A 26,184-nucleotide genomic window follows, 5' to 3' on the forward strand; every position below is an offset into this window, starting at 1 on the left:
CAGCCTGAACGAGAATGAGCCTGTTTTGGGGACTGTTACCCATACTAGGAAATGTGACTGAGTCCAAATTTGCTGCTTTGGAAGTATTTGAAGGCCTTTAGTTCACAACATTCTTTTGTAACTCTTCACACATGGTGCCCTAAAGATGTTTGAATGTGTTTTCTAACTTTCCAACAAGAGGGAGAGCCCGTGGGCAGACGTTTTTCCTGCCCATGCCCCACGCCCTGGCAGATCCAAAGTCCAGTATTCTCACCCACGTTGTAAAGCCAACTCCTAGAAGTCTGGGGAACACTTTCATTTAAACACTATGCTTCTGTAGTAAACAAACAACTACAAAGGTATGTACAATAAAGTGGATTTATTTTAAAAGACTACAAAATTTGACAGAGACACACATAAGGCCCACAGGATTTAAAATTATTAAATATAAAAATGATTGGCTATAAACAATGTAAAAATACATTCCCCAGCCCCCATACAGAACATAATTTAAGTATAGCAACTATAAAATCTTTGTACTGTATGTCCATTTCCCTTTTAAAAGAACCATTCTCAAAGGTCTACTTATGTAACAGTGGCTTTGGTTTCACGTTCTCCTTGAAATTTTTGTTGACCACAAAGATCTTTTTACTCCTAACTCCTACCATAGCAGATGGAGGCTAATTAGTCGTGGGTCCTGTTTAAAAATAAAAATGTGAAGAAAGGTTCTAGGATGCCCTGAAATACCAGTGAAGGTCGTATCTTTGGGTGGCCAGCCAGGAGCTCCCCTCTGCACCGATGAAACGAGGGAAGTGAAACCTGGGGACAAGGAGCGCTTCCGCCGCGCGCTGGCCTGCTGGGGCCATTCCCTCAGCCTCCCGCGTGGGGACCCCGAGCAGGCACCCCGCGTGGGCCCAGGTGCTCTGCGGGGCGGAGACGATACTTCAAAGGACAGCGGAGCCTGCCTGCCACAAGCTGGTTATCTCTGAGCCCAGGGTAGACCTGAGCCATCTCTCCTCCCTTACTTAGCACACCCTGTGAACACACACACGCATCCTTGGCTGGGTCCATGACCTCCCGAGCACAGTGGTGACGTTGCCACTGGCAACCAAACGGACACCAGCAGATACGGTTCTGCGTCAGGAAGGCGGCAGAGGTTGTGTTCGGGCATCTGTCTGAAGCCCGCCCATGACACAGTGGCAGGTGAGAAGTGGGGAGGATGGGGCCACTGACCTGTCTCATTGGAGACGCAAGTCCACTCTGGAGTCTCGAGTGAAAACTCTTAACAGGACAAGAAAGGTCTAGCCTGTGCAGCACTTGGTTAGAAAGCTCCTGTTATAAAAAGACCTCCTTTAAGAACGGTCTCATTCAAAGTGCCCTGGCTGGCTGGCTGACTCTAAGACAGCTGAACCGGGCACTGCCTTTCTTAAGGTCTCCTCTGAAGAGAAACTAGGGCAATGTCTGGGGGAACAAGAACCCTAAAGATCTGCTGTGCATCTATGCACTTCACCAGGCCCGGGAGTCTGGAGCAGCTGCCCTGAAGGCAGCCAGAGCCCCAGGCCACCGCGGCAGGTACTGAAGCACCACCTGGACCGTCCTGGTAGGGAGACAGAGCGGGGAAGCTCTCAGAGAGAAACTCAGAGGTTGAGGTTTTAAAGTAAGATGGGCTCCAAAGAAAACACTGAACAGAAGCTGAATTTCAGGAGAAATAATCGTGTGGCAAAAAGGAATGAACCATTTTCTGTCTCATAGTATGAACTCATCTCTTCAGACACGAGTGGTGAAGGCTTGCTTTTACAGTTGCTCTCAACTGCACTGTGCAACATGCATCTGATCTTTGGTCCTCAGTCAGGGTAGCAGTTTCTTCCACTTTTCTATGTGTACTTTCACACGGGGTTGCTGACACTGTTGTCTTTATAACATGTAAATTGTCAGCATCTCCCACACATTTTCCATTAGGCTATTAAAGGTCAGAGTTAGTAATTATATCCTAAATGTTCCAGTATAATTTTTAAGGCAGAGTGAGATATGGCAAAAGCCTGGGTTTTACATGTGTGAGGAAAAAACCTAGACCAACATTTAAAATAATGATCTCTTAAATATACAATAAACTGTATCTAGTCATCAAAAAGGAAAGTCACAGCTAAGCAAATTAAAAGTGAAACCATTTATAAATGGATGAACTTCATCATGCTGTTTATACAGCTATAAAGCATAATTTGAAAGCTAACCCTAGTAACAATGATGGAATAATTTATCATCAGTTGAGCTATGTGATTTAAAGGAACAGCTGCTCTTACCTCCAAACAAAAACAAAACTTCATCTGACAAGTTTCAACCGTTATAAAAAAAATTTTTTAAAAGCCCTCTGGCCTGATTTATGGTGACTGATACACAGTCCAATCAATACTGATCAAACTGCCGTCCTGCCTTGCTCTCCAAAAATCAGCGGTTTAACAAGGACCCAGGGTCTACAGAAGCTGCTGCACCCCGCGGCGGCAACCTTGCACACCCATCCCCTCGAGTCTCTAAGCATTCAAAGGTTCGGTGAGGTACTCTCTCCTCACAGGCGCCTCCCCTTTTCTCGGCTGGGGCTCCTTACATTTTTCACGGAGCATAAAGGAGAAGTCAGTCAGGTATGCAAGACTTGCTAGAAATCCAAACACCTGAAGAGGGAAAGGGGACAAAGATTACATGAGGAATTGTGGAGTATACTCTCATTTCCTGCTTGACTCTGGACCCATTTTATACAGCAAGACAACTCGATTTACTTTTATACACATCATTCTTAATATCATGTGTGTGTGCTCAGTCGTGTCCGACTCTTCGCGACCCCATGGTCTGTAGCCCACCAGGCTCCTCTGTCCATGGATTTCCCAGGCAAGGACACGGGAGCAGATTGCCATTTCCTTCTCCATGGGATCTTCCTAACCCAGGGATTGAACCCACGTCTCTCGAGTCTCCTGCGTTAGCAGGCACGTTCTTTACCACTAGTGCCACCTGGGAAGCCCCATTCATAAGTTAAAAAAAAAAATTAAGGTCAGGTCATCAAAAAATGCAAAGTTAAAAAAAAATTTCAGAATAATGCCCATTAGTCAGTCTCCCAAAATATCAATGTCCTGGGTTATGTGTTGCGGTGTGTGTGCGCGCAGTGCCAATCTATGAAGCTAAGGTTAATAATGAAAACCAAGTCCTATTACATGATGTAAAACAAGATGGTCAGCAAGGGTTAGACTGCCACACAGATGAAAAGAGCAGGTAACCGCGCCTAGGCAACAATGAAAAGTTATTCACAGCAAAACATTCTACAGTGAAGACACTTTCCAATTACCTAAGAACTATTTTCCAGTTCACTGTCACACTGTAATGACACAGCAACGGGATGCCACTACCTACTTCCTCTTCCTTAAGTCACTTCCTCATTAATATCTGATCAAACATTCTGAGAATTCTGTCGAGAGACAGAAGAACAGTTCAAATTTAGCTTCATCACTGACAAGCCCCTTAAGACAGGGGGCCGAAAGAGTGCTCCGCAGAAAGGGAAAATCGCTGGGGTGCTAGGGCTCCAGCCGCACACACCGTGACACCTGGTGGTCGTCTGCCGCAGGCTCTCGCCCCGGCGCCGGCCCCCCATCCTGCCGCATTTCACAGGAAAGCAAACGGAGCTTCCTCGTTCACCGGAGTGTGCCCAACACACCCAGCCAAGATGGAACGATCAACTCCACCCCTCAGAAACCCAAGTCCCCTTTCCCCTCTAGAGTCTTTATCTGGCTTGATGGCATCTGTCCCCTTATTGGGCTGGCAAATATATTCCATACTTTAAAGGCCAGACCAGACCTTGTCTGTGACGACTACCTCAGAGAGCTCTGGTCTATACAGGATCCCTCTGCCTATCACCCAATGATCTTCTAGCTTTTTTGCTCACATCAGATTTTTTTTTTAAATAGACTCCCTCACTCATTTAAATCTATATAATTTTCATACTTAAAATGCTGTAAAAGGTAATTTTAAGATTATTATAAATAATGAGCTTTCAAACCACTATTCTTAAAACATATTCAATGAAACTGAATACAGTGACATTCTAACACACCACCTAATTAAAACACACAACTAAGCTTTTAAATATCTGGGAATTTGAGGACATGCTCCTTCCCACCCTCCATAAACTGAACATTTCCTCAACTTTATTTCATTTTTCACTTCCTCCACAGGATTTTTATAGTAATACACTTTTATACTAGAAATTACTGCTTCACCTTATCATATTCTTCTGCAACAAAAATGACTATAAACTGAAATTAACCATAAGATTAACCATAATTAACCATCAGTTGGTACATGTATAATCCATGGCTAAATACTTTATTGCTAAAATGCATCAAGGTTCAGCATTAATTTTATCTCCATTTTGTTTTTACATGTTTAAGTACTAAGATGTTGTGTTCATGTAAGTAGGTAGATAATGTTACAGCCAACCAACTCTCTGAATGCCTTTTGAGTTGTTCTAAGCAGTTTGAATGATCTATATCCTGATGTTTCCATTAATTACAACTGCAGTTTTGTTATGAACAAAGCATTAATTGGAAATCAGCTGACTAGTGAGAAGACTTGTTAACTAATTGTTAATTGTTCATATTCACAGCACTGGCCCGATTACATCCACAATCTTTGATCTGCAATTCTGAAATTCAAAAAGCTACAAAAACTCAACAGTTTCATGGTGTACTTGACTCAAAACTGACACAAGATAAAACTATTTAGTCCTTACCCATCTCTCTTACTGTGAATATTCAGAATAACAATATGCAGAAATATTCATGTTGGATAACAAGGTGCTGCTCAGACTGTTCAAAGGTGTGTCATACAGTGTACGTACAGTTATTGCCTTTCTAAAATCCGGAATATTCTGAATTCTAAAAATCATTGGCCCCTCAATGATTTCAGATAAAAAAACGTTTACTTGTCTCTCTCTTCTATTAGACTTAGCTTTCGGGTCACACCTCTGCTATCCCCTACACTTAAAACACCACCTGATACTTAAGTGTGCTTTTGTTGAACTGAAAAGGGGAGAAATTTTAAGGTAATCAGTCAGTCCTACCACTTCCATTAGCAATAATGTTCATAGGCAGAGTAAGTGGATTTTTGTTAACAGAACTCAAATTCTAAAGACAGGTTCTAGGTTTTTAAGGCTATCATATTTATTTGCTTTTAGGTCCTCTACTGAAAATAACACTAAAAAATAAGATTATACAATAAGGGAGAGTAGTTTGTCTAACTTAAGTACTTTCCAAATGCTGTCTTTTTAAGCAAACAAAAACAAGCAAAGGTAAAGGGTACTTACAATTGCAGCAATTTCAGTTATGGTATTGTCATGTGTCAAAGCGAAAATGATGGATGCCACCAAGAGTACCAGTCCTGTGCCCAGAGTAATAAAGAAATCCTACACATGCATGAAACACAGAGGGATACAGACACCAGGGTTAGGCTGGTTGAAAACAAGTGTGTTCTACATTTTAACTTTTAAAAAACAGTGACTTCTTTTTTCTTTACTCAGACTTACATATTTCAACTAACTTTTCAATAAGCTTGGTATTTCATAAATACCCTGTAAAGAACACCCTATAAATATGCACAGGCTGTATTCAGAATACAGCAGAAAATAATCTTTTAATAAAAATAGTTCTCCATTATCACCTGTATGTGGAATCTAAGAACTAAAATCAATGTGTGTAACTTTGAAACAGACCCACAGATGCAGAGAAACTAGTGGTGACGGGGGGAAGAGGAGGGGCCAGGTGATGGGGGGACCAACTATCTTGTTTAAAACAAGCAACAAGATGTAAGTACTCTGGAGTATAATCTATAAAAATATTGAATTGCTGGGTTTTACATCTGAAAGTAATATAAAATCAACTATATACTATTACAAGTAAATAAGACGAAACACACATGCATGTATGTTTATCAAGACATAAAGATCAAAGCCATAAGATGAAATACCATATTACTTCCAGCAAAAAAAAAAAAAGGCATTTTTCTTTCCTTTTCAGGTAACCCATGCTAGGATGGCCTCTCTCAGAGTACTTTGTTGCTTTTAAAGTACTTTGGACAAGAGACGCAAAAGGACTGCCCATCATTAACTCAATAAAGTTAGGCCAATAGTCTGTTTTTCAGACACTTAAGCTTTGTTGTATAGCCTGTTTTCAACTGTGCCCACCAGGTCATCCAGCCCAAGCTTGCATCAATAGGATGAGATTATCTACCATGCAGGAGCACCCACAGCTCATCAGAATGCTGCTCGCAGCACTGGACTGGCCTCCTGGTTTCCAAGAGCTCTCTCGGGCATCACCTCATGAGGCGCGCGCTCAGAGGCCGACTGCAAACAGTGCTTGACACACAGATTTGATTCAGAGGAGAAACTGGAAACATGCCAGTCACCAAAGGGTTTTAAGTCTGGTATTTCTTGAGTTTTCTCAAATACATTCTCCACTAAACCTACTATCAATAAAACTACCCAAATAGAATTCACTATTTTGTTAGTTCAACATTTATAAAAAAACAGTTGATTTTTGTCTTTTTCTATTCCTTTGAATTATTATTTCAAACCTGTTACTTATAGAACTATTAATATTTGGAGTACACACGAAGTATTTAAACAAGACAATTCATTTTGAGATAGGATGTAATATTCAATAACATGGGTTCTAGAGCTAGACTACCTGAGTTCACATACCAGTAATATTCCTTCCTGGCGGCATGAGTGAATTAGTTACCTATCGAGTGTGTGCTTTTGTTTCTTCATCTGCAAAATGAGTAGTAACAATATTGTATTCATAGGTGATTCTATAGATAAGAGTTCTTTCATCCAAGAAAACGCTCAGACTAGTGCCAGATACATAATAAATGTTTCATAAACACTGGCTATTGTTATTCTTGATGTAATGGGACAGAAAAGATTCTCTTCAAAAAGATTACTGTTCTACCCTAGATACCACAACCACTATACATTCAAAACCTTTTCTCAAAAAGAAAACCTTACAGAAAACAATTTTAAGTATGTTAGAAAGCAGACAGTAAGAGTAAGTTTTAAATCAAAGAAACATGACTTCCTTACAATGTTGGTTGAAAAGTAGAATATCTATATGATTGCAAATGTTTAAAACTTTCTGTAAGACCCAAAAGAAATATTGTAAGATATTTTACAAAAACTATTTTAAGATGAAGTGACTAAATCTTTTTATCAGTATTTACTCATAACTTTTTAAATGTTGGGAATTTGATGTAGTAAGTGTTCTACCTTTTGCTTATTTTGACCATAAAGGTAGAAAATTTACATTGTTTCTCGTCCAAAAGATCAATGTTCTTAAGCACAACCAACCACTTCTGGGGCTTCCCTGGTGGTCCTCCTTGCAACTCAAGGGCGCGCTCCCTGGTCTGGGAAGAGCCCGCCGGCCCCGAGGGAGTGGAGCCTGTGCGCCTGGAGTCCGCGCTCCCGCAGAGTCACCGCACTGACCCTGAGCGCTGCAATCAGAGCAGCCCGCCTGTCGCGACCAAAGGAGGTCCCGGTGCCGCCAGGAAGTAAACAGTATTTTAAAAGAACTAAATGCTTCTGAAATACTTTCATGGAAAGTAATGCTGTCTGGCTGTTGGATGAGAAACGCATGAATGTGGTCATCAGAGGCGTCATGGATTTGATTCAGACTCTACCTGACTTTCAAAGTTATTTTTTAATTGTTCGGTATCAACTTTTTGTTGCTTCATTTTTTAACCTTAAAAGAATCATTATGTGTATGTACTTTTTAATTGACGTATGGCTGATTTATCCTTTTGTGTTCACTTCAGGTGTAATACAAAGTGATTCAATTATGTTTTTTCAGATTATATCCCATTAGAATTTATTATAAGATACTGAGTGTTGTTCCCAGTGCTACGCAGTAAATCCTTATTGCTCCTCTGTTTTATGGATAGTTTCTTAACCCCGCATCCCTAATGTGCCCCTCCTCTCCTCCTCACCTCTGTGGCAACCACAAGCTCGCTTTCTCCAAGTCTGTTTTGTAAATATATATATTCTTTTATATTTTTAAGAATCCACATGTAAGTGATACCATATAGTATTTGTCTTTTTCTGACATAGTATAATATTCTCTAGGTCCAGTAACATGTTACTGCAAATGGCAGTATTTCATGCTAGAAAGAATTATTTTAACAGACAGTATCCAATCAAAATGGTGGAATAGAAGGACATGGAACTTGCTTCCTCCCACAAATACATGAAAAATGCATCGACAAATGGAACGATTCTTACAGCACACCTATTGAACACCAGCAGAAGGCCTCAAACCCCTGAAAGGACAGGAATGATCTCCAAGTGACAGGCAGGATGAAAGGGGGAAAAAAGCAGCAGAATGGGACCTGTACCCCTGGGAGGAGCTGGAAAAAGGAAAGGTTCTCAGAGTGTGGGAAGCCGCCTCCCTGGCCAGGAGATGAGCCAGCACAGACAGGGAGCTGCAGAGGAGCCAAACCCGCACACGCGGTCCAGGCCGCCACCCTGCGCGCCCCGGCCCGGGTAAACTCGTCCAGGCGGAGGCTGGGTGCTGGCCTCCGGAGTCTAGAGGGCAGGCCCGCACAGAGACGGCCCGAAGGGGCTGGCGTGTGCTCTAGCCACAACCTCAGGGGCTCCTGCCTTGGCAGGTGCCTGGGAACAAACGCCAGCAGGCTGTCCAATGCACAGAGGCAGAGCTGAAACCCCAGCTGGACCCAGGGGCCATGCGGCTGAGGAGCAGGACCGCGGTCTCTCCCCATAGCTCCGGGAGCCGCCAGCGTCCATCTCTGCTGGCAGCTGTGTAAACTCCGCACCCACAGAACATCGTGCGGACCACGGGCCCTCCCGCAGCTGACAGACACAGCCTGAGCAGCTGGGGGCTTCCCGGACACGTGCACACAGGGCCAGGGCCTGAGCCCCTCCGGAGGCACCACTCCTGTGGTCCTGGAGCCTGCCTTCAGTGGAGCTGGGCTGGTGGCCTTGTGAACACCAGGCCAGAAGGACCGCGGGGCCAACTGGTGGCCGTCCCAAGGCTGAGATGCGGCGAGGGCAGAGCTGACCACAGCACGTCTGAGCTTCCTAACAGGCAGGTGCCAGGTGAGCAGACTCACCTGAGAAGCGCTCTGAGGAAGGCTCAGTGGGGACGCTCCCATCCCCCCACCGTGCAGCACAACTCAGAAGCACATGCGGGAACCTCAACAGCGAGGGCACACGCCTGGCCCCCGACAGGCCAGCGACCACCCGAGCAAGGAGGCCCCGCCCGGAGCCCACTGCGCACCCCGCTCACGCCGGTCACACCTCCCAGCGAGGGCAGAACGGCGAGCAGACGCCGAGCAAAGCCGGGCCGGCGTCCGCGCTGAGAGCAGCCCCGCCCCCAGCAGCAGTCAGCAGGGCCACACAAGGGCGCTTCCACGTAGAAACAGCCCTCCAAACCACAGCAGATAACTGCTGCTCCTAAATGCATACAGCAAGGGAAATACAAGTGAAATGAGGAAGCAGAGGAACCACCCTCAATTAGAAGATCAACAGAACTCCCCTGAAAGAACAAACAACAAAATAGATTTCTTCAGTCTAATACATGGCAAGTTCTAAAAGGAGATAATGAAAACAGTGAAGAAATGGAGGACTACTGATAGAAATGCAGATTACTATGAAAAGGAACTAGAAACTAAAAAAGGAACCAAGAAAAATTTAGTGAATTCATTTCTTGAGATGAAAGTTGAGCTAAAAGTAGTTAATAATAGAATGAAAAATGCAGAACAATTAAGTGACCTAGAAGATAAAATAATGGGAATCACCCAATCAGAACTGCGGACATAAAGCCAAATGAAAAAAAAACACAAAACAAATGAAAGCAATATGAGAGACCTATGGGATAATATAAAGCATGCCAATCTGTGCACAATTGGAATTCAAAAAAGGGAAGAAAGAGAAAAGGGGACTGAAAATGCATTTGAAGAAATTATGGCTGAAAATGTCCCAAATCTAAAGAAGGAAACATATCCAGGTACAGGAAGCAGAGAACAGTCCCAACCAAGGTAAACCCAAAGAGACCTACACCAAGACATACTTCTCTACAGAAACTCTGCAGGCCAGAAAGGAATGGCAAGATACATAAGTCCTGAACAGGAAAAATCCGCAACCCGAGATACTCTATTGAAACAAAGAATCTTCCAAACAACTGAAAACTAGAACAATACAGCAATACTAAACCCATCCTAAGGAAAATACTGAAGAGTCGTCTCTAAACATAAACGAATTTTAAGAATCTACAGGAAAGAGAAAATCGTGATCTGAAAGTGAATCACTTAGGTAAGCTAGTATACAGACTAAAAAATCAAAAATTTCTGTGAAGTGGGAGGTTGGGCTTGACATATGCACACTACTGATCCTATGTGTAAAACAGATGGCCAGTGAGAACCTGTGTATAGTATGCAGTGCTCTGTGGTGACCTAAGCTGGAAGAAAACCCACAAGCAAGGGGCTGACTGCATACATGTAGCTGACTCACTGTGCCCCAATGGAAACTGAAACGAGCACAGCGTGGCTCTGGCAGAAAAACAGACGCACACAGGTCACTGAGACGGAGCAGGGAGCCCAGAGGTGAACCCTGACACTGGTAGGGACACAGATGGGTGTAGCCTCGACGTGCAACAGTGTGGAGGCTCCTCAAAAACTACAGAGTTGCCACAAGATCCTGCAATCCTACTCCTAGGTATAAACCCAGACAAAGCTGTCATTTGAAAGGACACATGCACCCCAGAGTACACAGCATCACTGTTGTTGCCGAGACATGGAGACAACCTAAAATGTCCATCAATAGATGAACAGGCAAAGAAGATATGGGGTGTGTGTGTGTATTTATATACACACAATGAAATGTGACCCCATAAAGAGAATGAAATTACACAATTTGCTGCAAAATAAATGGATTAATCTTACTAAGTCAAGTAAGTCAGAAAGAGAAGGACAAATACCATATCACTTATAGGTGGAATCTAAAATATGGCCACAAATGAACCTACCTATGCAAGAGACTCCAGACACAGAGAACAGATGGGTAGCTGCCCCGGGGGAGGAGGGTGGGGAAGGGATGGATTAGGAGTGTGGGTTAGCAGAGGCAAACTGGTATATATGGGATGGATGAACAAGGTCCTACTGTGTAGCACAGGGAACTAGATCCAGTATCCTGTGATAAACCACAGTGGAAACAAATATGAAAACTGTGCGTGTATGTGTATGACTGAATCATTTCTCTGTGAGCAGAAATTAACACAACACTGTAAGTCAACTACACTTCAATAGAATTTTTAAAATGCAAAAAAAAAGGTAATAGATTCTTATGGTACAAAAGGGTATACAGAAAAAAGTAAATCTTAGGTATATTATCAATATAGGACCCAAAGCTTGCTTCTCATTAAAACAATAATAAAATCTTAACTGGTTTATATTTATCCTATTATCTTGTTTTTAATAGTTAAAACTTACTCTATTTTTTATCTTTCTCCTCAAAACTGTGAATTTCATAAATCAACCCTGCTAGTTACAATTCCTCATAAACCACTCTTGAGAACCTGAATGCTACTGAAGTAAACCGTTCGATTTTTTCTTCCTTAAATGCAGTAACTCTGTAAATTAGCTCATCTGTCATCTCACAAATCCACACTAAAATAAAAACTGAGGGTCAGACTAAGTCTTTAGAAAGTTATCCATCTCTTAATTTTGTGAATATAAAATTGCCCCCTCTACTTTTATTAAAAGGGTTACTTCTAAATAATGAATTTAACAAATACCTTCTAAATCCACTTAGAGACAACTTTCTTTCATAATAAAACCAAAACAAAACAGGTAGAATTACATGCTGTTTTGCTTAAACCTCCGAACCCTGTCACATCAGTTCATCACTCCATCTTATGTTCAGTGCAGAACTGCAAAAACCCACTCTGAAATGTGAGAAATCAAAAATGATAAAATTCCTAGTTTTTAAAAAATACCCAATGTGAATCAGATTAAACCACCAATACCTGTAAACTACTGGCAGTGTCTGTCACTAATTTCGCCCTCCCCAACCGTCCCATTTGGCAGGGAATAGCAGGCCGCTTGGAGGCAGACCTGAAACAATGGAGGGTGTCTCTTCCTGTTAGGGCTGTGAAAGCGCTATTACCGTGAATAACACAGCTGCACCAGGTCCAAAAACATCTACCTTCTTGTCACAGGGATTATGTTTTCTCGTGCTTACCGATGACTTGACTTTCGCGGGGTCGACTCGGTCGTACACCGGCGTGCAGTACACGATCAGTATAAGCAGGCTCAGCAGGAAGGCGCTGCAGCTGACGAACTCGAAGAAGTAGAGTCCCCCACACAGGGTGCACTGCGAGACCACCTCCTCGCAGATGAAGGCCAGGAGAGACAGCACCTACGGGAGAAACAACATCGCTTAACCTGTTCAGGGAGACCTACAGAATTCAGAGAATACCATCTGTTCACCCAAACATTTGCTGAGTGGAGACTTGGCAAACAAGATGAGTCAGTGAACCCCGTCTATCGACACAGAACTCAGTCCAGATGCCCTGAAGGGAATACAAGTACACAGAAAATAGTTACTGTGAAAAAGTAGTTACTATGTGCTGAATGCCAGAACAGGAGACTTTCAGGAACCGTCCTAAGAGCACACGGAACAGGCACTCAGCCCGGGGTTCAGGAAAGGCTTCCTACAGGAACGCTGAGACCAGGAGGGCTGCAGTCAGCCTGGGGATGGGGAGGTAAGGACAGGGCCACGGGCTCAGGCAGAAGAGCGGTGCACAGGAGACCTGGAGATGACAGAGCCCGGCACCGGCCCGCCCCAGCCACACACAGCGCCCACGGCCCCCTGAACCGCGACAGGGCTGGGCCCTGTCTGGGTGGGGGGGAGGGGATGCCGCAGAGAGGGCGACGTGGCAGCGGGGGGTATGCAGGGGGCTCTCCAGGTGCCTCCGGGGGCATCCCTGGCGGTCCAGGGCTAAGAATCTGCCCGCCGATGCAGAGGCACAGGTTCAACCCCTGGTCCGGGAAGACTCCACATGCTGCGGAGTAGCTAAAAGCCCATGTGTCACAACTACTGCTGTGGCTAGGGCCCGCGCTCTGCAACAAGAGGAGCCGCCGCAATGAGCAGTGATGCCCGGCACCCAGAGCAGCTCCCGCTCGCTGTAACGAGACCGCACCACACCCAGCGAGGAAGGCCCACGCAGTCAAAAGTAAGTGTTTCAAAAATAAACTCAAAATGGATTAAAGATCTAAATGTAAGACCAGAAACTATAAAACTCCTAGAGGAGAACATAGGCAAAACACTCTCCGACATAAATCTCAGCAAGATCCTCTATGACCCACCTCCCAGAATATTGGAAATAAAAGCAAAACTAAACAAATGGGACCTAATGAAACTTAAAAGCTTCTGCACTACAAAGGAAACTATAAGTAAGGTGAAAAGACAGCCCTCAGATTGGGAGAAAATAATAGCAAATGAGGAAACAGACAAAGGATTAATCTCAAAAATATACAAGCAACTTCTGAAGCTCAATTCCAGAAAAATAAATGACCCAATCAAAAAATGGGCCAAAGAACTAAACAGACATTTCTCCAAAGAAGACATACAGATGGCTAACAAACACATGAAAAGATGCTCAACATCACTCATTACCAGAGAAATGCAAATCAAAACCACAACGAGGTACCATTACACGCCAGTCAGGACGACTGCTATCCAAAAGTCTACAAGCAATAAATGCTGGAGAGGGTGTGGAGAAAAGGGAACCGTCTTACACTGTTGGTGGGAATGCAAACTAGTACAGCCACTATGGAAAACAGTGTGGAGATTTCTTAAAAAACTGGAAATAGAACTGCCATATGACCCAGCAATCCCACTGCTGGGCATACACACCAGGAAACCAGATCTGAAAGAGACACGTGCACCCCAATGTTCATCGCAGCACTGTTTATAATAGCCAGGACATGGAAGCAACCTAGATGCCCATCAGCAGACGAATGGATAAGGAAGCTGTGGTACAGATACACCATGGAATATTACTCAGCCGTTAAAAAGAATTCATTTGAATCAGTTCTAATGAGATGGATGAAACTGGAGCCCATTATATAGGGTGAAGTAAACCAGAAAGATAAAGAACATTACAGCATACTAACACATATATATGGAATTTAGAAAGATGGTAACGATAACCCTATATGCAAAACAGAAAAAGAGACACAGAAGTACAGAACAGACTTTTGAACTCTGTGGGAGAAGGTGAGGGTGGGATGTTTCGAGAGAACAGCATGTATATTATCTATGGTGAAACAGATCACCAGCCCAGGTGGGATGCATGAGACGAGTGCTCGGGCCTGGTGCACTGGGAGGACCCAGAGGAGTCGGGTGGAGAGGGAGGTGGAAGGGGGGATCAGGATGGGGAATACGTGTAACTATGGCTGATTCATGTCAATGTATGACAAAACCCACTGAAATGTTGTGGAGTAATTAGCCTCCAACTAATTAAAAAAAAAAAAAAAAAAAAAACCACAAAAAAACAAAACAAAAAAAGTGTGTGTGTGAATAAACAGACGCCTCCTTTTCCTGGTGTAAGGACTCTGAATTTTGAGGGTTTTTAATGCAAAGGGTGACATGATCAGGCTTATGTTTTAGTGGTTCTTTCTAGCTACAAGACAGCGAAGGGATGGAGAAAAGGGCAAAACAGGGGGTAGCCATCCAGTCGAGAAGCTGGTGCCAGAAATGAAGGGAAAGATGATCAGGGTAGTTGTAATGGACGAAAGTCAAACCCCTGATGATGGAGGAGAAGCCCTGAGCTGACAGGATGAATACAGACAGAAGAGGAAACAAGATAACACATATGTGCTTAAACACTTTTACACAGAAAGGCACGTTTATTCATTCACCAGTCTCTGCAAGTGGGCCTGTTCTTTGCGAGTGTGCCTGACTGGAATTCCCCTCCGTGTCTGCTTCATTAATCACCTCCATCATTTATGACTGCCACTTCTAAACTGATGCTATTTCAAGCGGAACAAGATCTGGGACACTCGAGAAGCAGCATGCTGACTCTTTCTAGAATCAGACTAGTTTTACTGGCCTTTCACAGTTACCGCACTCTTAATTCCACAGCAAGTATTTATTAACTTATTTTTTGGTCTTTCTAAAGCATCCCATTTATTTTCATAGAAACAATTCCTTTTCACATTCAATCTCAGTCTTGCAGTATTTAACTGGCCAATGCACTTGCGGTGAATGGAGGACAGCTGTCTGGCTAATTCAACAACTCAATTAAATGCAGGTGGGTTTTAACAGAGCTCCCACTGTTGTGTGATGAGGTACTCACACACCGATGCCTCACTGCAGAAAGAAGAGTCTGTCTGCTTTTTAAGAGGCAAGAGTGCTGGGAAGAGGATAAACTCATTTTAAACATGCTGTAAATGAGAGGTCTGTGGAGGAGTTAGGTGCTGCCTAAGGCAAAAGGATATATGGGTCTGGAGCCCAGGGGACGCATCTGAGGTGGAGCCAACACGTGGGAGATCACCCAGAGCTGGGAATGCTGGCCCATGGCAGAACTGTGATGAACCCCAAGACTGGGGGGCTCGACAGAGGGGGCTGCCGGTGCTGATTCAGTTGCTCAGTCGTGCCCGACTCTTGGGACCCCGTGGACTGCAGCCTGCCAGGCTCCTCCATCCATGGGATTCTCCAGGCAAGAGTACTGGGGTGGGTTGCCATTTCCTTCATCAGGGGATCTTCCTGACCCAGGGATCAAACCTGCGTCTCCTCCATTGCAGGCAGATTCTTTACAGCCTGAGCCAGCAGGGAAGCCCCAAAGAGAGAAGGAGATGCGAGCATAGGACAGTTAGGAGCAGCAGTCCAAAGGGTAGCAGATCAAGAAAAAGGGTTTCTACGCAGAGCAAGTTATCAGAAGTGCTGACTGTGAACTTCCCTGGTGGTCTAGTGGTCAAGACTCCGTGCTTCCAATGCAGGGGGCATGGGTTTGATCCCCGAGGTCAGGGCACCGAGATCCCAGGCCTGCCGTGTGGCGCAGTCAAACACAGAACCAGCACCAAGAGTGCTGAATGCTCCTCAGAGGTCAGGTAAGAGCGATACCAAAACGCTACGAGAGCCTGAGTTACAGGGCTGCCAATGGCCCCGACAGGGCCACCTCAGCGAGCTCTGCGAGGGCAGCTCATGCTCCAGCGCTGTCCACGGGCAGTGAGGGCTGAGGCCGGGCAACAGACGGCCAGTCACCAACTGCAGCTTCACGTGGCCGGGTGGAGGGCAGTGGTGGATGAGCTCAAAGGGAAAGGCATTTCAAGACAGAGAACTGAGCATGTTTAAATGCTTAGAAGCCTGTGAGATGTCTAAATAGGGAGAAGAGAAGATCTCTAAAAGCAGGATTCAGGGCTCAAGGTGTGGGGCTAATGCTGCTCTACAACAGAAAGGAAGAGGGAGCAGAGATTCACTTGGGCAGTCTGTGTGGGTTTTGTGGAAGCTGAGGGAATTTCCTTCTGAGCATTGAAACCTGATGGCTGATGAAAATGACTGATGACCCAAGTCAAAGCCTACTGGGAAACGTCATCTTACTCAATTCAGGCCAGCAGGTGCAACCAGATACATGAATGGCAATAACACTGCTACCAGAATCAATAGTGTAATTTCAGAATAGCTTTATCCTACAAAACATTTTCATCAAAGCGGAGGTCCTTGATACAGCCTTTCTGGAAAATGGTTTAGCAATTTCTTTAAAAACTAAGCAGGCAACTGCCATATGACCCAGGAACTGCATTCCTACAATCTGCTCATTTCTTGGTCCAGAAAATGAAAATGTACATTCCTGCAAAAACTGATACATTAATGTTCTCAACATTTTATTCATCAGAGTCCCAAACTTTGAACACTCCAGATGTCCTTCAATGGTTAAGCAAACTGGTATCCATACCATGGAATACTACTCTTAGCAATAAAAAGAAAGAAACTTGATATATGCAACAATCTGATGAATTCCCAGAGAATTCTATAAAGTGAAAACAATCCAATCTCAAAAGGTTACATACCGCATGATTGCATTCACAGAATAACACAACTTTTTAAGATGGAGAACTAATCAATGGTGGCCGGGACATGAGGGAGCTACATGGTAATGGAACAGTTCTGGTTCTGGGCTGTGGTGATGATTAAGGAAGCTACACTCGATACAACAGCACAGAGGTACATGAACACACACAAGTGTGAATGCAAAGGACCTCCCTTCAGTGGTTCTTTGCAAGTTCCTGTGATACTATGATTATTTTAAACAAGTTTAAAAACAAATCTAAATTAGCATTGAAGCCTCTAAGGGATTTCCCCCCTCCTACTGGCCATACAAAATTCACATGTGCCCACAACAGAAAAGAAAGCACTAAGGATGAAAATAGATCCTATTTTGCTGTGATTTCCTGTAAGTTAATGAGGCATAAAACAGTCCAGAAGATCCCAAACAACTTCCTCATATCAGACAGATGTTAGGTGAGGCGTTCCCAGTCATGGCACCACAGACAAAGCAACACACCTAGACAAGTCCCAGAAAGTTACTGTGTAAGGAACTTCCTCTCCTGTAATTACAAGGGCTTTTAATGTCTAGAGTGTAGTAAGTGCCAAATGTCTAAAACTCCATTTCTTTTCTTCTCTGCTATGTTAAATCTTACCTGAATGTTAGGAGTTTCTCTACAAGAAATCTTCAGGATATATCTAAGTTGTATGAAATTAACTGTGAGAAGATATGAGCCTAGCACTCATTGAGATCGGAGAACAGCAGCTCTTGAACCATTCTTGTTACAAGAAGGAGATTATCGGGCACACTCATCAGTGTCCCTAAGACAATAAAATCCTATCTACAGTAGATACAGACCACTTATCTACTCTCCCCAAGAAAAGTGCAGGAACCAGCTGGGCCAGAACCTATCAGAGACAAGTCATTATAAGCCCTCTTCCAAACTCCTCAAAGGAGGCGTTCTTACCGACCTTAAACCTTAGGGCTCTATCAGGAGGCGGGCTCAGCATGGACATCCAAGAGAAGGAAGGGGTACTATGTCAAGCGTGGATATTTACTAGTTCCTATTCCCAGTTAAAGGCCAAGAAATTAGCACTGTAAGTTATATTCGGTGTGAAAACTCCTGACTTCCCCTCTCTGTTAATACTAAGCTTCCTTTAAAGTCTCCCACAGCTCTCTGTGCTTCCTGGTGGCTTAGTAGTCAAGAATCTGCCTGCAATGAAGGAGATGTTGGTTCGATCCCTGGGCTGGGAAGATTCCCTGGAGGAGGGCATGGCAACCCACCACAGTATTGTTGCCTGAAGAATCCCACGGACAGAGGAGCCTGACGGGGTACAGGCCATGAGGTCGCAGAGTCAGACACGACGGAGCGACTCAACTGCAAGGGCAGCAGCCGCTCTGTACGGTCTCCCACTCAAGACAAGGGGACACTTCACAGGCTATACAAGTGTCGCATCGGTACACACGAAACCAACCGGTCAGTTACATCTCAAGTTCAAATTTCTTTTTAAAATCTGTTGAGCATTATGTATCCAACATCGTAATGTGTGTAGGAACACGTAGTAACAGAGCAATAAGACCTATGTATGGACTCCCTTGTAGCTCAGCTGGTAAACAGTCCGCCTGCAATGCGGGAGACATGGGTTAGAAGATCCCCGAGAAGGGAAAGGCTACCCACTCCAGTATTCTGGCCTGGAGAATTCCATGAACTGTATAGAGTCCATGGGGTCGCAAAGAGTTGGACACGACTGAGCAACTTTCACTTTTAAAACCTATGTATAAGGGAAAAAAATAAGAAAACAATAATTTTCTATCTCATACTTGAGCATTTGGTATAAATTCAGGAAAATGTTCAGATCCACCTGGATTAATAGTAGCCACAGAAGGACGTGTGAAAAGAAAGACCCAGGATCAGGACAGGCAGAGGGCACTCTGGGCGAGGCACAACAGGAACAGAATCAGGCCGGTAAAGATCTGCAGGGCAGCCAAGAGGGTAACAAGGCAACTGACCCAACTGGATGGGGAGGGATGAGGTGAATGATTGCGGAGCTGAGTGTGGTTACGTGATGATCCTGTCAGAGAGGATGGACTTTCAGATGCAGGAACTGCTTGTCTGGTTTTGTTGGTTAGCAGACAGGAGGGGTGGAGGGCTGGGAGAGCCTGAAGAACGTCACAGCCCAAGCGGAGGAGGGACCAGGGCAACTGGCAGCAGAAGAGCAAGGCACCGAAGTTGAACATGTCTCAGGGAAACGCCTTAAAAAGCAAGGACACACACTCCAAACTGTTAATCCAACAGTGAGGCAGCAGAGTGAGTTGATGAGGCCTGAAGTGTGACTTGTTTTAATCTCATATATATATAATGTATATATTTATGTTTATATATGTTTGTAAGTAGACACTTTTTTGTATTAAAGAAGAAAAAGTAAGGGAAGAACTTCAAGAAATGTGTGGTCACCAGCATTAAATACCTAAGTGGTTGAAGACAGGAAAAGCGACGAGGTCACTGAACGAGGTAAGGATATGATGGTGAGCGCAACCCCTAAGTTCAGAGGCTCCGTGATTACTTTCTGGTAAACAGTCTTGCTCTCAACAGCATGAAAGCATCACACTGAATGCTGCTTACTGATTATTAGGCTAAGCACCTAACAGGGTACACATGCCCAGCATGGCTTCTTCTAATGATATAAAAGTGTATCAAATGTAACTAAGGGCATTACTGACCTGCTAAGAGTTGGCAGGGCCCTTGGAGAACAGGGCCTCCCACCCTTCTGTTCACAGATGAGGGACTCAAACCTCTGACAGACTTAACTCACAAGTTAGCCACATACCCGACTCCCACTCTGTACTCTTTTCCCCCTAAAGCACTGTTTATTAAGCTCATCTTTCGACTGGATGTGTTTGTGTAGGGTCTCCCTGTCATCTGGGTTTTTGAAGTTACAACCAGAGGTCTGTGCATTTCCCTTTTTGCTGTTAAGTCATACATTAAAACCACCATGCTAGAGTCAACACATTTGGGAAGTCTTAGTGACTAAAGATGCACTTACCGTTCTGGTGACTTCACCATTCAGAGAATGACTCCTCTGTCTCTCCATTTCAGTTTCACTACCCTTTCTGAAACTTCAGTCTTCCCTAAAATTAACAGTCACCACGCTAAACACTAATTCTCCATCATTGAATAGTCTACCGCCAAAAAATTTCTAATAAAAGAACTTTTTAATGTTTGCATTAATTCTAAGGCTCCAGCTACACAATTCTTTTATTCTGTGAATTACTAAACTCACTTTAAAAACCTTGTAGTGATATGTAAGGTTCACGTAAACAAATGTGTCGGCCTGTAGTCAGGCTAAGCCTCCCGTGCTGTTCAGCAAACATTTACTCACAAAGATTCAGATTTGCTGACATTATGGATCTTCTTCAAGGTAAAAACAGAGCACTTCAATTTAGCATGTATCAATTTTCACATTTAAGTCATGAAAAGAGCACCAAGATAAGATAAACGGCTTCAAAGTGATTTGTTTCTTGGCACTTACAAAATAACACTATTCACAATCTAATACATTTAAATCACTGGTGAATTCTAAACCAAACTGCTTGCCTGAAGTCATTATAATCATAGTACTATGCAGTCTTCAGGACATTCAGCTGGTCCTATAAACACAATGCTTGTTTATGACAGAGACTATATCATACATAGTTAGATCACTACACCAGTTTACTAGCAAGGAATTTGGCTGCCAAAAAGGTCAATTCTCCTCGTAAAACCAAAACAAACAAACAAACAAAAAAAACGTGCCTCAAAAAATAACAGCAACAACAAAAACCTCACAGAGTACCTGCGTAAGGACCAACCTAGGGATAGGATAAACTACTAAAGTGACTGCGTGGACTGAGAACTGCAACACCGCCTCCTCCGCTGTCTCCCGTTTCCTCTTCAGCTCTGCAAGGGTGGACGGACAAGCCTTTGACAAAACTGAGGTCACGCGTGAACGGTAGACACAGCCCTCTAACTCCCAGAGTATGTAACTCAAGAGCCAGTCATGCCGTTCTCTCTCTAGCCGCCCCTTCCGTTTGCAGGTGCCACTCTCTACTCCGGGTGTTCGGATCTGTTCTGGCACACACATCCTACAGAGCCTCAGACTGTAAAAACCTTAAGGTTGGAAAGAACCTCAGAGGAGACCCAATCCCACCTCCTAGGACTCTATGAATTTCCCAAGTACACAGTGTCTGGTTTGTTAAATTTCAGAATAAAGCATTTCTCTTTTGGGGTTTTTGAGAATCTGGTATGATTTATGGGTCTAGAATAATGAACACAGAAACGCACTGTATTTTGAGTAAAATGATCTCGGGCTTGCAGGTCCCTTGTTAAAGTACCTCGTCTTTTTTGATTATGGGTTTCTCCACTCCAGTTATTCCTTCTTGTAGCTCGCCAACTCTTTTTGATTAAAAAATAATTTATCTAAAGAAAACAACCTAAAGGCAGAGTTTGAGTTGAGGTAAAGACTTTGTCTGTTGCCCCTGGCTGGCTGAATTTTCATTTACTCCATATAAAACTTCCTTGGGACTTTCTGGATAAATCTATTTTGTGAAGAGGTAAGACATTAAAACCAACAAAGTAGGAACAAAAAGACAACCATTAGAATGAAAGGCAATACTGAAGAAATATTTTTCTAAATCTATGTTAAAGAAAATGTAACATTATAAAATCCCCTGTAAACAAGGGGATTCTCTGGCAGTCCAGGGATTAAAACTCCAAGCTTTCACTGCCGAGGACAAGGGTTCAATCCCTAGTCAGGAAACTAAGATCCTGAAAGCCGCAAGGTGAGGCCAAAACAAAGTGAAAAGGCTGGGACAGGTTCACCATAAACAAACAAATAGATTTCAAGAAAAGACATTAATTTTCATTCTTTTGCTCTTTCTCTTTATGGATGATGGAAAACAAGCAGGAATAGTCTAACAATCTCCACAAGGCAAACTCATTCTCCCCCTTCTCTCCAAGTAAAAACTCTACCATCCAAACTTATGGCTGCATTCTATTCAGAAGATATGGAACTAGTTTATTAAACTATAAATAAGGCAATCAGAAACTTTAGATTTGCCAGTTCTCATTGGAAAGAAAAAAGAAAGGCAACTGTAGAGAGATTTAATGGGGCAACAGACCAATACTGACGATGTCTTTTGAACAGCGAGAGTGCTTCAAATGAATACTACCTCTTTCCTGTTCCAAGTAATTCTTCTACTTATATAGAACCATTTTAGCTCTAAGGCAGAGAAACACAGCTGACATCCAAAAGTCATGCAAGAGCTGAGGACAGGAAGAGCAGAAGGAAGCCCTTCTTGGGTAGGAGGATCCACTTATGCAGAAGAACAAAGGCAGGAGGGGGCTGAGGACACTGTAGGAATAGAAAGGCTGCCAGCACACAGTTAAAGGGAGACCCAGCCCGCGCCTCCTGGGCCATACTGTCACTTGCTTCCAAGTGACTTCCCAGCTATTCCCAGAAGTGATCATTTGGGAGGGCTAAAAACTATGCTATTTTTTTTTTTTTTTTTGCAATTTTTATTTTCAATCAAAGTAGGTCATCTGAGTTCTAAGAACGTAAGTTCTGGTTATCTGACTTCTAAGAACTTAAGATCTTCCAAAAAAAACAAACTGGCTGTTTTCACTGGGGATGATTCAAAAACCAAACCAACCCAGAAACATTCTAAACAGTCTGATTCTTCCTCTTGCAGAAAATGTTACTCATCGTTCATTAAAACAGAACAAAGGAGCTCAATGTGCATGTGATCTGAATGAAAATTTAAATTTCAAAGATGGTTTGATATTTTCACTAGTAGATTTAAGGTCCTTAACCAACGCCTAAAGCAAATTGAAACTCAGTGCCCCTGAAAGAGAATGCCCTCGGCCTGCTTCCCTTCACACAACTCACACAAAAAGCTGTCCTTCTGACTTTGTATTTGGTACACACACTGCTCACTTAGAAAGAATTCTTTTCCAGCTAGTATTAAGACTTCTTAGGAGACAACTTACTAGACACATCTCTCTCTACGCCTTGCGTAGTATCGGAACACTCTGTCCAACAAATGTAACTGCCCCCTTGGGTCCACACCAGGAAAACCGCAAGAACCAGAGAAAGATAAAAAAGCATTTTATAGCCCAAATACGGACACTTTGGGAGATAATGCAGGGTAACAGCAGGGAGAAGAGCCAAAGGTCACTACACAGGAGCAGGAAATGGGAAGGCTGCTGGCTTGGGTCTCCGACGCGTTTCCTGCGCCCGCCCAAAACGCTGGGTGGTCCCAGAACACCCGGGCGGGCGGGGGTGGGGGGCCGGCCCTCCAGGGACCCGTGAGGAGGGAGCGCAGGCGGACTCCCCCGTGGGGAACGGCCCCTCCCCGGGCGGAGAGGGAAGGAACTGGGGATGTGGAAACGGCCGCCTCTTAGCAGCAGGCAGAGCGCCGCTCGCTGCCTCCTCTCGCCCGCCCCGGCCGCGGACTCACCAGCTCCAGCAGTTTGAGTCGCCGGAACCCCGTGAGCCGGCTGAGGGTGAAGTAGGCGGCCAGGCCGCTCCGGGGGCCTCTGCCAGGACCCGGGTGCGCCTCGGTGGTGGCTCTGTAGACCTCCCCGTTCTCCATCGCCCAGAGCCCGGGAACGCAAGGCCGCAGCTGGTGCCCCCGACTCTACTGACTCGGCGGGCTAGGCCGTCACTTCCTGGGCCTCCGCCCCACTTCCGGCAGACTCCGCCCAGGCCCCGCCCCGCCCCGCCCCGGCCCCGCCCCCTGCCGCGAGGCCTTACCTCTTCTCGTAAAAATCTCGGGAGAGACTGGGGAACAAGAACAGCAAGTGCAAACGTCCTGGGGACCGAAAACGTCCCGGCTTCCACTTAAATGGCTGCTGTGGCCAGGTTGAGCAAGGGAGAAAAAGAGGAGGTGAGTCTGGAGAGGCAGGCAGAAGCCAGACAATGTAGGGGCCTTGCAGAGCAAGGGAAAAAATGAATTTCATTTTCAATGTTACGGGTTATCTCAAAGGACTTTCAGGATTGCTCCCTCCTGCTTCTCTGAATTCCTTTCAGGCTTACGTGTCAAAACTGATGATATAGTCCCATATGTTAACTTTGTATGAACTTAACCTCATCAAGGAAGGTAATCATAATTCAGCAACCAAAGCTGATCAATTCACATGTCAGGCACACATACTTTCTCCACAACAATATAACGTAGGTACTGTCATTACATTAATTTTACAGATGAGAAAACTGAAGTTGGAATCCAGCCCTCCCAGGTACAAAAGCCTCCCTTCTTGAACCATTTCCCCCATTTCTTGTTTTTAGAAAAAGGCTTTAAGTCTCCTAGGCCTTCCCTGAGTTCCAAAGAGCAGATTCAAGCAATTACTAATTAAGGAAGTGAGAAATGCAGAAACAAAAGCAGTCAAGACAACAGTTCAGGGATTAAACAGTCCTAGTTCTTCCTCAGGCAATACCTGCCCCTAACAATCTGACCACGGATCTTGGAGTTGTTCTGCAGGAAGAACGAAGACCCCTGCGCAGGTGGAGGGTGGTGACTACAGGCTGACCACCAGGACACAGACCCCAGACTGGCTGGAACCAGACAGCTGATGATGAAGATTCCTGAAATGCCTTACCTCACCACCAGCCAACCAGAAAAAAGTTATGCCCTCTGCATTCTCACCCCAAAACCCACTTGTGTTCTTGCCTGGAGAATCCCAGGGACAGAGGAGCCTGGTAGGCTGTCGTCTACGGGATCGCACACAACTGCTGAGACTTAACAGCAGCATTCTCATCCCAAATGCTGCCTTTAAAACCTTCTGATGAAAACCATTGGGAGTTCAGGTCTTTTGAGCACAAGCTGTCCACTCTCCCTGCTGGGTCCTGCGAGAAACGCTCTCCTTTCCTTCACTGCGACCCAGTGTCAAGTCCAGCTTTGCTGGACTGTAAGCAAGAGGACCCAAGTTCAGGTCAGAAACCAGGCCAAGAGGCTGAGTATCACATCCAAAGTCAAGCACCCATGGGCAAGTGGAAGGTGGGCCCAGGCCACCTGACTCAGCCTTGCTGCTGGCCACGAAGCCAGATGCCCCAGCCTGCACCCCTTGAGGGCCTGGAAACTCACATGAAAGGGAGGGGTACTGCTTCCACGTGGATCTTCTGTTCTCCACAGCCCCAAACCTCCCTTTCTCCCATTCAAGTGGAACAAAAAAAGTTGATCCTATGCTGGGGGTGAGGGGGGTGGGGGTGGATAATCTACAGTCAGTCCAAACTATCCGTCTTTGATTAAACACATTCTTAACCTCTTGCCAAGGCCAAGCAGCCACCAATCCTAGCCAATAAAGCCTCTGTGTTTTCACAAGGACTATAAGGATTCATTGCCTTGTTATTCTTCAAGTAACTGTCATTCCAAACTAGACACTACCTGTGTCTGAAATTTACTTTGAAATTCATCCCCCACAAGGAGAGAGAGATGGGTTAATGAACAGAGAGATGGATGAAAGGAGAGACTTGTGATAAAGCAACTGCGGGAACATGTTAATGGTGGTGTAGCACACGGGTGTTCACTGTACAATTATTTCAACTTCTGTGTTTGGATATTTTCAAAATAAAGTATTAAGGGAGGGAAATGGCAACCCACTCCAGTATTCTTGCCTGGAGAATGCCATGGGCAGAGGAGCCTGCTGGGCTACAGTCTACGGGGTCGCAAAGAGCCGGACACGACTGAGCAACTTCACTTTCACTTCCCTGGTGGTCCAGTGGTTAAGAATCCCCCTGCCGAAGCAGGGAATACCAACTTGATCCCCAGTCCGAGAAGATCCTACTGGCCGAGGAGCAACTGAGACTGTACACCACAAGCCCGGGTTCTAGAGCCTGTGCTCTAGAAAGCAGAAAGCCCCCCGGAAATCAGTGCCCCGCAGTCAAAGAACATCCCACGCTGGCAGAGGATGGGGAAAGGCTGAACACAGAAACAAAGACCCAGCACAGCCAAAAAACCCAAACAAGTGAGGATGTGCATAGGTTACATACAGATACTACATATTTTTAAAAGAAAGACTAGAGCCTCTGAGGATTCTGGTATCCAAAGGGGGATGAATGAAGTGAACTCAAAGTAA

General features: G+C 44.6%; 1 protein-coding gene across 1 annotated transcript; it reads right to left on the minus strand.

The window, feature by feature from the left end:
• Positions 1-343: 343 nt before the first annotated feature.
• CMTM6 (CKLF like MARVEL transmembrane domain containing 6) lies at positions 344-23,777 on the minus strand. Its single transcript, XM_065932928.1, has 4 exons — positions 23,568-23,777; positions 12,263-12,439; positions 5,324-5,422; positions 344-2,645 (listed from the first exon to the last, which is right to left on the minus strand). The coding sequence occupies exons 1-4, from the start codon at positions 23,700-23,702 to the stop codon at positions 2,508-2,510; spliced, it is 549 nt and encodes a 182-aa protein (XP_065789000.1). The 5' UTR covers positions 23,703-23,777; the 3' UTR covers positions 344-2,507.
• Between the last annotated feature and the right edge of the window lie 2,407 nt (positions 23,778-26,184).

The sequence above is a fragment of the Muntiacus reevesi genome, chromosome 4, assembly GCF_963930625.1.
Source record: "Muntiacus reevesi chromosome 4, mMunRee1.1, whole genome shotgun sequence".
Lineage (NCBI taxonomy): Eukaryota > Metazoa > Chordata > Mammalia > Artiodactyla > Cervidae > Muntiacus > Muntiacus reevesi.